Raw genomic sequence first — 13,598 nt, 5'->3', positions numbered from 1 at the left:
CAAACCTAGTGAGCTGCCTTGCTGTCTTACTGTCTACACAGGCAGCTGCCTCAGTAGAGAGGATTCTAATAAGTCAATGACTTATAAGGCAGGTTATTCGAACGCGCTACTTAGACAACGATTCCATCGGGTTTAGCATTAAGCATCTTGCCATTAAAACCAATGGATTGAGGTAGCACAGCACGCTAACATGTCAATATAGCCTCCCTTCATGTACCGATAACGGTTACATTTCCTGACAAGCCTGAACTTGCAAATAAAAACACGTGGTACAAGTTTATACAAGTTAAAAATCAGTAATATTTTATTTACGTTTGAAAATAACTCGTTTCTCCGCACCGTCAGCCATGTTTATTTTTCTGTGAGAGAAGAGCACCGACCCGCAATGAATTCTGGGATTGCCTTAATCACCAAGGCAGCGTTGGATGCTCACTCATTTCTGAGTCAAAATAACATTGAAATATTAAGATGCCTCAGTACTGAGGGTATTAAGGCATCTAGGATTTCGAACAGCCTCCTTCTCGGGAGCGCGCACAGGATGACGTAAAATGCTGCCTATGTAGAGAGAGAGCTAGCTTTTCCAACACACCCATTGTGTAGCTTTGATGAAGAAAAAGCCGCTGGGTCAGTGTGTAACAGGAGGTTTGGAGTGAAGGTGGGTGTGTGTGGATAAAAGCTTCCAGCACCTGGTATTCCCAGGCGGTCTCCCATCCAAATACTAACCAGGCCCGACCCTGCTTAGCTTCCGAGATCGGGCGTTCTCGGGAGGCCATGTGGTGGTAAAACCTAGCTTTCATACAGTAAACGCTGAAATGCCATACGGTTGTCTAGTTGCCAATCACATGCTTTGGAAAGAGGGAGTACTTATTAAATTAAAATTACTGGGAATTGGTGGAAATATATATAATTGGGTTTTGGACTTCTTATATAACAGATAAATACAAGTAAGAGTAGGAACAGAACATTCCAGAAAGCATACAGTGGAGAATGCTTCTCAGAAAAACACAAAATTACACCAATCTCAAAATATATGAACAACCTCTTCAGCAAGTAAAGGCTATTAGATTTCTTGGAGTCTGGTTTGATGAAAAATTACCATGGCACATTCATTTAGAGAAAGTTAAAAATAAATGTAAAAACATCATTAACATACTACAATGTATGGCAGGACAGGACTGGGGAGCAAGTAGAAAATCAATGCAAAATATTTATGAAGCACTCATGAGAACAGTTTTTGATTACGGATGTGTAGCTTATATGTCAGCAGCAGAGTCAAACCTTAAGCAACTAGACACATTACAAGCCCAGGCGTTGCGAATATGTAGTGGGTCATTCAAAACATCCCCATTAGCAGCAATGCAAGTGGAAATGGGACAAATGCCACTAAGAATAAGAAGAATTAAGCTAATGATGACATACTGGGCTAATCTACAGGGACAATGGGATACACATCCTGCCAAGAATATAATAAGAAATTGCTGGGAACACAATAAGACAAATTATAAAAGTTTTGGATGGATTGGCAATGCAAAGGCAAGAAGCATGGGATTACATAAATTACAGTATAGTCCCACAGTACCAATATCCCACATTCCTCCTTGGCTATTTCCCTTGCCAAAGGTAGATCTTAACCTTCAGAAAGAATTAAAAAACAAATTTTTGCATGCGACATAGTACAGAAATACATAGATAGATATTACTCAAACTTTATTCTCGTGTTTACAGATGGTTCCAAAGACCCCAAAACAGGAATTACAGGTGTGGCAGTGTATATACCAATAAATAATATACATATTAAGAAAAGGACATCAGACCATCTGGCAGTATACCCCATAGAATTATTGGCCATATTTTTAGCACTACAATTGATAGAAAAAAGGGAAATAAATAATACAGTTATTCTTTCGGACAGTTTTTCAGCTCTGATAAGCATAAAGTATGGTAAATCCTCAGCCAGGACAGATATTGTTAACAAAATATTCTATATGTTACACAATTTGAAAGATAAATGTATATCCACCAGCTTTCTGTGGGTTTCTGCCCATGTAGGAGTGGAGGGAAATGAAACAGTAGATATCCTAGCCAAACAAACCCTTAGATTAAAACAAATAAATCTACCGGTACCTTTGAGCAAAAATGAAGTTAAGGCCATAATTAGAACATGTGCAATATGGCAGGAGCATTGGGATTTTGTTCAAACTGGAAGACATATGTACAATATTCAAAAACAGGTTGGAGCTGGGAGGATGGCAGGTTCTAGAAGAAGAGAAGAAAACATTATCACACGTCTAAGAATAGGTCACACAGGACTTAACTATACTTTATGAAAAATAGGCAAACACCCAACCGGAATGTGTAGCTTTTGTAAAGAACCCGAAACAGTAGAACATATACTCCTCAATTGTAAGCAATATAGTACCAATAGAACACAACTGTTTGAATCAGTACAGCAGGCAAAACATAATGATCTTTCATTATCAGGACTCTTAGGAAAAGAGGTAGGGAGGATAAGTTATTACATCAAGTTCTTAACAGAAACAGGTCTAGCGGAAATAATCTAACAGAAATGTGGTATATTATTTATTATTATTATTATTATTTTTTTTTTTTTATGTTTCTTTATGTATTTATGTATTTTTTATTTTATTTTATTTTATTTTATTTTATTTTATTTTATTTTATTTTATTTTATTTATGTTTTGTTTGTTTTGTTTTATTTTATTTTATTTTATTTTATTTTATTTTATTTTATTTTATTTTATTTTATTTTTTTATTTTATTATTTTATTTATTATTTTATTTATTTTATTTTATTTTATTTCCCTCCTTCCTTCTGTACAATCTCCTGTTCCAAACACAAAACAGTAAGTGGCGGTAATGCACCTTTAAGCTGGTATGCCAACCGCCAATAAACACAAAAGAAGAAGAAGAAGTTCAGCAGAAGTGAAACTGATCTGATTCTGTTCTGTTCGAGTGTGGATCTGTTCCGTGTCTGTGTTTGTAGTTTTGTTGATAATTGAAGTTGATGAACGCAGGTGAGTTTATACATTTCCACACTTCTGTACATTACTGTGTATTGTTACTTTATGTAGTTCAGATTGTTGATTTGATTTAAACACACTTGTTTTGAACAGAACACTCACGAACTAAACCAGGAAGTCTTGGACATTCGCCTGACATTCGAGTTTCTTTCGGATCGTTCTCGGCTAATAAACATCCAAAAATGAGTGAAACTGCATTAACTGATTCTGCAGTAAACAAGGAACAAACTACAATCAAATATGTTTAAAACGTTTTTTCTGTAAATGTTTATTTTCTGTTATTTTGTAAATGTGAGGTTCATCTGTGTTGAAATGATAAGGAAGTGCTAAGGGAGCGTCTACAAAGTGCATGAAGCCGAGGTGTAGTTCTTACCCAGTGGCATGTACCATTCAATACAACTGTATAAAGTCCTACAGTATGGGTACAGTAACAATATGTAGTGTCAACTAGGGGTGTGCTATATCGTATCGTTTACGATAATACCGGTATAATTTTTAAAACGATAAAAAAATCCCATATCGTGATAACAGCGATATTCTGCGTTGTTTACGTAATGACGTCACACACACAGCTATGCAAATGGCGTACGTTCGTTACGTGGATCATTTGGGCACAGCAACGAGTATGGCGGAAAGCGGCTCTGCAGTGGAGGAGCTCGTTCCACAAACTCCAAGTCCACCATAAATTAATATTTGGCAACCCAAACCCCAACCACCGCTTTGCCGGCGACTTTTTTGCGGAAGTATTTCTGCACAGGGACTCAATTCAACAGCGCACCTCCACCAAACAGTGCAGGAATACTCTTAACATTAATGTCAACCACCAACACAGAAGTATTACTACTGCTACTTAGCACTACTACTACTGTACTTAGTAGTAATTGTGGCGCGCTACAAGTAAAGGCGCCACCGGGCTCTGCTCGTTCCAGTGTTGCCAGATTGGGCGGTTATCCACCAAATTGGACGGATTTTGTTGGGAAACAATTTAATAGCAGTTAAATAACACTTCTATTTAAAAGAAAATATTCCGTTTTAAGAAGCTCCAGCATTGTAGAAGGCTATTAAAGTAAAGTCAATTTTCAATGCTGATTTGGCTTAATAGTGTTGGTCAGTCTGTATCATATTGTTGAAAGAAAATTAAACTTAGTTTACCATGCATTCACACTGGCATGCTCTGGGGTTCAAATGAGTCTCATCATTACACACAAGTTGGCAGCCAAATGATAAAGTATTGCAAAGGAATATCTTTCTTCCTCATAATGTTAAGGTTGCTATATTTTGGTTTTTCACTTGTCAGGGAAAATGAAAAGAAAAAAAGCGTATTATTATTATGCGGGTCTTCGTGATGTAATTCTACATGGCATTCACTGCCTGTATAGGTAAATGAGTGAGTGACTACATAAGAAAAAGGTATCAGTTTCTGTGTGACCCCTGTGTGTGAGCAATGGTCAGTCTGGCCACCCCTATGAAAATTGTCTGACTCCGCCATTACATTGTTACATTATTTTTATTGGAAAGACAAAATTCAGAAAAGTGTGCGTAATTCTTACATACTTCTTACATTTTTCTACGAAGTGTTTGAAACTTATATTAATTCTAAATCAAACCTGAACATTATTTTTTTTGCAATAGTGTTTTCTTGAAATAAATAAAATATTTTTCAGTGTTTTGTTATATCGCCAAAAATATCGTTATCGCAAAAATAACCTGAAATATCGTGATATTATTTTAAAGCCATATCGCCCACCCCTAGTGTCAACAATTCTACAAACATATATAACATATATAATATAATAAAAGATGCAAGAGTTACCTAGTGACATGTACCACCCGCTACACTTAAATTACAGAAACAAACCCTACAGTATGGGTAGGGTCATTCCTACTATTTGGTGCCATTTCAGCTTGGTAACTTTCTATCAAAAATGCAAAACTTTCCATAATTTTATCATTTTATCTGAAGGAGGGCTTGTTAAACTATAAGAAATATATATTAGTCCAGCTCAGGATATTATACTCTAATAATTTTGACCAAATTATTTGCATAGGACATAGTTGACATAGGACAAATGTCTCCCCTGTTACAGGACGTTCTCGTCTTTATTATTAAGTGTTTTGAATGCACAGTTATTGCAATATTTACATTTTTTAAGAGCTTAAATGTCCCTCACTTTAGCCTGCAAATGTATTTTAAGAATGAATTAATAAACAAGCATTATCTAAAAACAGATATGTTGTATTTTAAGGCACAATGTAATTTGAATACATTTCTTTTAGAATAAAAAGGAATTTCAGTGGAATTTGGCTCCATTTTAATTGATTTCATTTTACTGATTCATTTCCTGCATGTAACCACAAAGATATGAATACTCATTGTTGATTTTATTAAATTAATATAAAAAAAGCACACAGGTAACAGGGTGGACAGAGGAGAAACAGAGTGGACAGGACGAAACAGGTTGGACATCATACCAGTGAACAACAGTACATCACAAAAAAAGAGCAACTCGTGTCCCCCACCCTGACCCCCCACCTTCAACCATCAAATGTACTGAACACCTAAAGTAATTATCAGGAAAATTTTTCAGTCTAGTGATCTTATAGATGTTTCAGCAACAGTACGTTATGTAACAACCCAGCATCCCAAGTGTTTTTCTAGGAAATTCCACACTGTCTTCTCTAGTTTATTTAAAGGTTGTGGCTCTTTCATCAGGCATATAATCTGTTCATCCCTGTACCAGCTAATATCCTCTCGTGGACTTGGCCAATAGAACTTGTTTGCCCCATTCTTATGCATGCATTTCACTCTTGCATCTTCTTCAACCTCCAGAATGATTCCTGGGTAGGGTTCACCATCATTGTTGACAATGCACCACTGCCCAATATTTTCTTTCATGATGACCTCAGGCCGTGATAGTTCTTCAATGAAATGTGGCCTTCGTCTTCTCCCAGGCTATAAACATTTCCTTCTCCCACAAGTAAAAGTTCCACCAAAGTGTTCATGTTCCTTAAATGGAAGAACATGGTCTCTGCAATGGGAATGTCTCCTCCATAGTGGACAAATTTGTCAGCTGATTCTTTAAGGGTAGCCCCAACACCATCTGGAGCCCCCTTTCCATGGCTGGCCTTAAAAAAACAGCTGATGTCTTTAAAGCCTTTTTTAAAAGGTTCTTTTAATAGTAGGTAAAAGTTGCCCTTCTGTTTGTATTGAGTATCTGGGCCATCACTGAAGACATGGAGATATCTCTCCCTCACCATGTCTAACACAGGGCTGAGGTGGGCCCAGATAGCTGGGTGATTGTGCCACTTGGAAGGTGAGATGGAGCAGAAAGTCACTAATAATAAATACAATACTTGCTGGAAACACCTATTCATCTTACATCCACCCTACTATGTGTCCACCCTGTCACTGTGCAAAACAGCAACAGGGTGGACAGTAACAGGAGGGACATTTTATTCTAAACTTACCATGATGAACAACAGGCTAGTTCATGGTGACCACAGATGAAGATTTTTAACATGTTTATTAACCATATTGTAAAAATTACAAAAATGTACCAGTTTCCTCTATAAATAAGCATAACAGAGTGGACATGTTATGCTTTACCACATCAGTGAACCTTTTTAAAACATTGGAAAAAGATTAATTAAAGAATGATATTTACTCTAGATGATTATCCTCCAAAATGTATGCTACTTCCTGAGAGTCATGTGACTAGAGGAAGAGTCAGGGAGACAGTCCAGACAGATTTTCCTTCACAGTAACAGGTGGGACAGTCGACTCTGGGACACAACTTATTTTAAAGACTAAGTATTAAAAATGTATTAATAACAAAAAATAACATTTGGTGAGGAATATTATAAATAAGGCTATACAAAAATAATGAAAAATGTAGAATTAGTTTGTTTTTTATTACTTATATTTGTTAATGAATTTGAGAAAACGTGATTGGGGACATGGCAGTTTAGCCTTCTTGCGCTAAAATTGAGTAATTATTTTAAATTAAATAATCCTGGGAACACAATTGTTTTCTATGGTAGAGGAGGGTTAATCATGTAAGACAAGCTTTTAAAAATATGTATTAGCCCATTTTTACACAAAATATACCATATTATGTCATGGGGACTCAAATGGCACCAAATGCTAGTAATGACCCGGTACAGTAATAAAAAAATTTAAGTAAAATGAATAACAAAAATAAAGAAACATATTTTTTTCATATAACCAAGGATGTAGTAGTTAACTAGTCATTTGTACTAGTTACTACAACCGCATTATAGAAGTCATACAGAATGGGTACAATAACGAATCATAAAATGTTCTACAGTAAAGGTACAGTAATAATAAAATATAGAAGAACAATTGAAAAACACAGATTTTCATATAACGAAGGTTGTAGTAATTAACTAGTCACTTGTACTACTTACTACAACAACATTGCAAATTAAAAGTCCCACAGCATGAGTACAATAGGTCATCAAAATTCTTTTTAAATTAACAGAAATTGAGAAACGTAAACATGAACATAACGCTCACAAAAGAAACCAGGAAGTCTGAGCTGCTGTGAATAACTTTTTTGTTTCTGTTTACGTGTAGAAAAATGGCTGAGTCCAAAATTTCAGTAACTCAGGATGAGTTCAGCTGTTCAGTCTGTCTGGAAACACTGAAGGATCCAGCTGCTATTCCATGTGGACACAGTTTCTGTATGGTGTGTATTAACAACTGCTGGGATTGGGAGGATGATAAGGGAACATACAGATGTCCACAGTGTAGACAAACCTTCACTCCAAGACCTGTTGTGAGGAGAAACACCATGCTGGCTGGAGTTGTGGAGAAACTGAAGAAAACAGAACTTCAAGCTCCACATCCTGGTCACTGTTTTTCTGAACCTGAAGATGTGGATTGTGATTCCTGCACTGGGACAAAATCCAAAGCTATAAAATCCTGTCTGGTGTGTTTGGCCTCTTTCTGTGAAACTCACCTTCAGCCTCATTATCAAATTCCGTCTTATAAGAAGCACAAGCTGGTTAAGGCTTCCAGACGATTCCAGGATCAGATCTGCTCTCAGCATGATAAACTGCTGGAGGTTTACTGTCGTACTGATCAGCAGTGTATCTGCGTGTTGTGCACCATGGATGATCATAAAGGACATGATACAATATCAGCTGCAGCAGAAAGAACTGAGAAAAAGGTAAAAATATTATACAGCTCTCTTTAACAAGTAACAACTCATTAGCATTTACACTGACGTTGTTTATCTGGTGCTCGTACACAATACAAGTAAATCCTAAATTATTTTGTGTAGAAGCAGCTGCTGGAGATCCAGAGAAAATTCCAGGAGAAAATCCAGAACAAAGAGAAGGAACTTTGTGAACTGATAAACGCTGTGGAGTCTCACAAGGTAATAAAACAAACAAAAAGCTCTCAGGATCAGTCCGACTCTCCTCCATAAAACCAATCTCCATTAAAAATGAGATATTTTATATCTCAGGTAACTTTGCAAGTGATGGAGCAATTTTGTTAATGAATTTAAAAAATATTTAAATTATGCCTGGTTAGTTGATGATTGATGCTGTACAACAATTCTGAGGTTGTGCTAATAATGTTTACTGATACTCAAAATAATTTCTGTAACAGTATGCTACCACCAGCACATGTTACAGTACATATGGTGTTTTTTTATTTTTATTAGATTTAATCCAGACATATAATTTTGAATTAAGGACATACAGGAGCAGATGTTTTGTATCAAAATCTGTGAGGAAATATAACATGCTGATAAATGCAGTAAAAACTAAAGTGATGATGAACACTGAAGAAGTGCTGGAGTTTAAGGTGGAAGGTAAAACTGGAACTTTCTCTTATATTCGGGAAGTAGAGTATGAAATACTGCATCATATGGACATGATGATGACGGTAACATTTACAAGAGTATGAAAAATCAAGTCATTTAGCACCATCACCAAGCTATGAGTGATAAGTATTAGTCTGGCCAGTAAGCTACATATGAATGTGAAGGATGGACAAATATCTGAGTGAGAAACGTTTTCCTCTTTCTAAATCCTCTAACAGTGTTCTGCACAGGCAGCAGTAGAGAACATTGAGAGGATCTGTACTGAACTAATCAACTCAATTAACAGAAGATGCTCTGAGCTAAAAGATCTGATCAGAGATCAAGAGACAGCAGAAGTAGGTCGAGCTGAAAAAGTCCTGAAGCAGGTGGAGCAGCAGATTGAAGAGCTGAAGAGGAAAGATGCTGAACTGGAACAGCTTTCACACACAGAGGATCCTGTCCATTTCCTCCAGGTAACAGCACTAAAAATAATTATATTATTGCTGCACCAGTCCAAGTAATAAATTACAGCGGTATCTTGTAACTTGACGTCCCCTAAACTCAAAATCTTTAAAACGTTGATGCCTTTCGTCAAGAAGTTTGTTCTTTTAAACTCGATTATTTTCATTCATTCAGACATGTTGGGGAGAGCCGGAAACGCAACAGCAAAGCATTTAAAGGCGTCTCACCCCTGATGGTAGCTTTGCGCATCTTTGTTCATCTTCCACAACTCTATAACATAGGGAAACCCCCCCTACACAAGACACATTATGACCCATAAAGTCTCGGGGTTCTAAGAAATTGTAAGAATCCAAATCAGCTTTTTTGAGAGATCATGAAATACTGTTAATGTTATTTGGAGAAACATCACACTGTGCTTCATGTCTGTCGTCTATTATTTGTGATTCATCATCATCTTGTTGTTTCTCTGTGAACATTATTTGTCTGGATGTAGAATTTTCAATCTCTCTCGGCTCCTGCTGGATCTGCAGAATCAGCCGCCATCACAATCAGTCCTTTCCCCTCATTTGATGATGTTACAAAGTCTGTATCTCAGCTGAGAGAGAAAGTAGAAGAATTCTGCAAAGAGCAGTGTGAGAAGATACCAGATGAAGGTGAGTTCAAGCCCTCAGTGTTCCATTGTCTCCAAAATGCTTCGGTACTCAAACATCAAACAAAACAATCAAATCCACATTTTGTTCATTCTTTTTGCAGTGAAGAAAGTCTGGATCACTCTGCCTACTGAACTTAAAATCAGAGAAGATTTTCTACACTGTAAGTTTCTCACAAGCACACAAACATACACAGTGCAGTGAAAAAGTATTTGCACCCCCAGTTATCTGTATTTTTACAGATTTGTCAGTTCAGATGCTACAGCAGCTCAGTTTGGTCTAAATCTAAGTCTAAATCTGATTAAGTCCAAAACCTAAACTTTATTTCCTCAGATTTAATTTAACAAAGATCTGCTCTTGTTATTTGGAATTGTTGTGTTTTTGTTTTACACAAGTGTTTAATCTTTAAATCATGAACTGATGACCAGACATTCTTTAGCCCTGAAACACCATCACACAACCACAACCATGACTGACTGTTAGTAAGATGTTTTTATTGTAAAATGCTGTTATAGCTTCATTGCAAGTATAAGAATTCTGACACATCAGTTCACAGAACATCATCACCAAAAGGCTTGAGGGTCATTAAGGTTCTTATATTGCTAAATGAGAGGCGAGGCTTTATGTTCCTCTTAGTTAACAGTGATTTTACCTTGTGACTCTCCCATGGATTTTATTTGTGTTCAGTCTCCTTCTAATACTGGAATCATTCAATCAGATCTAAATTGAGGTCAGCAGGTCCTGCAGTTTCCTAAATGTTTGTTTGGGTTCTTGTATGTTTTCCTCGATGAGACATTGATGAGCTCTTGAAGTATCTTAACTGTTCCAAGTGTCATATGGATATCATGACTCTTACTGTGGTTCACTGCAGTACTAATACATTAGGATTGGCTTTGTAACTTTTTTCAGACTGATATGTTACATTTACTTTTTGGTTTATTTTGGAATTTGTTTGGACAGTGGTGAATCATTCAGAATCCTCAGATTAGGAACATTTTGAGTCACGTTTCAGTAACGTTTGTTTGTGTGTGTTTGTGTGATTGTGTAGTGTTTGGTGTATGTGTAGGGTTTGTTTGTGTGTGTGTTTGTGTAGTGTCTGTGTATGTGTGTGTTTGTATGCGTGTATTTGTGTAGTGTCTTTTTGTATGTGTGTTTGTGTAGTGTTTGTGTATGTGTAAAGTCTGTATGTGTTTGTGTGATTGTGTAGTATTAGTATTTGTGTGATTGTGTATTGTCTTTGTGTATGTGTGTGTTTGCATGTTTGTGTGATTGTGTAGTGTCTGTGTGTATGTGTAGGGTGTGTATGTGTGTGATTCTGTAGTGTCTGTGTATGTGTGTGTTTGCATGTTTGTGCAGTTGTGTAGTGTCTGTGTAGGGTGTGTATGTGTGTGATTCTGTAGTGTCTGTGTGTATTTGCAGCGTTTGTATGTGTGTGTATGTGTGATTGTGTATGTGTAGGGTTTGTATGTGTATGATTGTGTAGTGTATGTGTGTATGTGTAGGGTTTGTATGTTTTTGTGTGATTGTGTAGTGTCTGTGTGTTTGTGTAGGGTTTGTATGTGTGTTTGTGTGATTGTGTAGTGATTGTGTAGTGTCTGTGTATTGTTTTTATGTGTGTATTTGTGTGATTGTGTAGTGCCTGTGTGTATGTGTAGGGATTTTATGTGTGTGTTTGTGTGATTGTGTAGTGTCTGTGTGTATGTGTAGGGTTTGTGTGTATTTGCAGGGTTTGTATGTGTGTGTTTGTGTGATTGTGTAGTGTCTGTGTATGTGTTTGTAATTGTGTAGTTCCTGTGTGTGTGTGTGTGATTGTGTAGTGTCTGTGTGTATGTGTAACGTTTGTTTGTGTGATTGTGTAGTGTTTGGTGTATGTGTAGGGTTTGTGTAGTGTCTGTGTATGTGTGTGTTTGTATGCGTGTGTTTGTGTAGTGTCTTTGTGTATGTGTGTTTGATTGTGTAGTGTTTGTGTGTATGTGTAAAGTCTGTATGTGTTTGTGTGATTGTGTAGTATTAGTATTTGTGTGATTGTGTATTGTCTTTGTGTATGTGTGTGTTTGCATGTTTGTGTGATTGTGTAGTGTCTGTGTGTATGTGTAGGGTGTGTATGTGTGTGATTCTGTAGTGTCTGTGTGTATGTGTGTGTTTGCATGTTTGTGTAATTGTGTAGTGTCTGTGTATGTGTAGGGTGTGTATGTGTGTGATTGTGTAGTGTCTGTGTATTTGCAGCGTTTGTATGTGTGTATGTGTGATTGTGTATGTGTAGGGTTTGTATGTGTGTGATTGTGTAGTGTATGTGTGTATGTGTAGGGTTTGTATGTTTTTGTGTGATTGTGTAGTGTGTATGTGTAGGGTTTGTATGTGTGTGATTGTGTAGTGTCTGTGTAAATGTGTAGGGTTTGTATGTGTTTGTGTAGCATTTGTGTGTTTGTCTAGTTTCACACTCACACACACACACACTTTCTCGCTCTCTCTTCTATGTTAATTGGTTTATTTTGTGTTTCCTCTCCAGATGTTTGTCAGTTCACACTGGATCCAAACACAGTAAACAAATTCCTCCGTCTGTCTGAGGAGAACAAAGTGGTGACCCGGAGTGAAACAGAACAGTCGTATCCTGATCATCCAGATACATTTGATATTTACTCTCAGGTTGTGTGTAGAGAGAGTGTGAGTGGACGCTGTTACTGGGAGGTTGAGTGGAGTGGGAATGTTGGGGTTTATATAGCTGTGTCATATAAAAGCATCAGCAGGAAGGGACGTGGTGATGAGTGTGTGTTTGGATGTAATGATCAGTCCTGGAGTTTGTTCTGTTCTCTATTCGGATTGTCATTCAGGCACAATAACAAAGACACTAAAATTCCCACAATGCCGAGTTCCTCTAGAATAGGAGTGTATGTGGATTATGACGCAGGAACTCTGTCCTTCTACAGCGTCTCTGATACAATGAAGCTCCTCCACAGAGTTCAGACCACGTTCACTCAGCTCCTCTACCCGGGGTTTGGTCTTTGTTTAGGATCAGAAGTGAAACTGTCAGATTTAACAAATTAAATGTAAAATTTACATGAAAGTGTAACATTAAACTGTTTAAGTGATTTTAGAATCTGTGAGGCAGTGATACATTTATGAAGATTTTTTTTTATTTAATTTATTAACCACCATTTATTTAGTGCTGTGAAAAAGTATTTACCCCCCTTCCTGATTTCTTCTTTTCTTAAATATTTATCATCTAAATCAGTGGTTCTCAAACTGTGGTATGCGTACCACTGGTGGTACCTGAAGCAGCATGAGGTGGTACGCCAGATAATCTCGGAAAAGTAATTATATGCACCGAAAAAATAAATCATTTAATAATTATAAATAAATAAAAAATAATGAAACAAAATGTGTAAATTAATAATAAAATCTGTTTCAAAGTTCTTATAATTCTGTTTTAATAAAATCAGTTTAATTAAAACAAATTGAATTAAAACGAATGTGTTTTTAAAATTTTTCGGGGCTACGCAGACACCGTACTTCATTACGTCTATACTTCACATTCGTGGTTTCCATCTCGAAATTTCCGAAACGTTATCAGTAGCTCTCTCGCTTTTGTCAGAGCCAGATCTGAGTTTGAA

General features: G+C 36.7%; 1 protein-coding gene across 1 annotated transcript; it reads left to right on the top strand.

The window, feature by feature from the left end:
* The first annotated feature begins 7,621 nt into the window (after nt 1-7,621).
* On the top strand, nt 7,622-13,378 carry LOC134326660 (tripartite motif-containing protein 16-like). Its single transcript, XM_063008843.1, has 6 exons — nt 7,622-8,233; nt 8,348-8,443; nt 9,115-9,348; nt 9,831-9,990; nt 10,091-10,150; nt 12,497-13,378. Exons 1-6 carry the CDS (start codon nt 7,643-7,645, stop codon nt 13,030-13,032), a joined length of 1,677 nt encoding a protein of 558 aa, XP_062864913.1. The 5' UTR covers nt 7,622-7,642; the 3' UTR covers nt 13,033-13,378.
* The last annotated feature ends 220 nt before the right edge of the window (nt 13,379-13,598 follow it).

Source organism: Trichomycterus rosablanca, chromosome 14 (genome assembly GCF_030014385.1).
Source record: "Trichomycterus rosablanca isolate fTriRos1 chromosome 14, fTriRos1.hap1, whole genome shotgun sequence".
In the NCBI taxonomy this organism is placed as follows: domain Eukaryota; kingdom Metazoa; phylum Chordata; class Actinopteri; order Siluriformes; family Trichomycteridae; genus Trichomycterus; species Trichomycterus rosablanca.
Note: the sequence above shows the minus strand (reverse complement) of the source record. Positions and strands in the feature narration are given on the sequence as shown.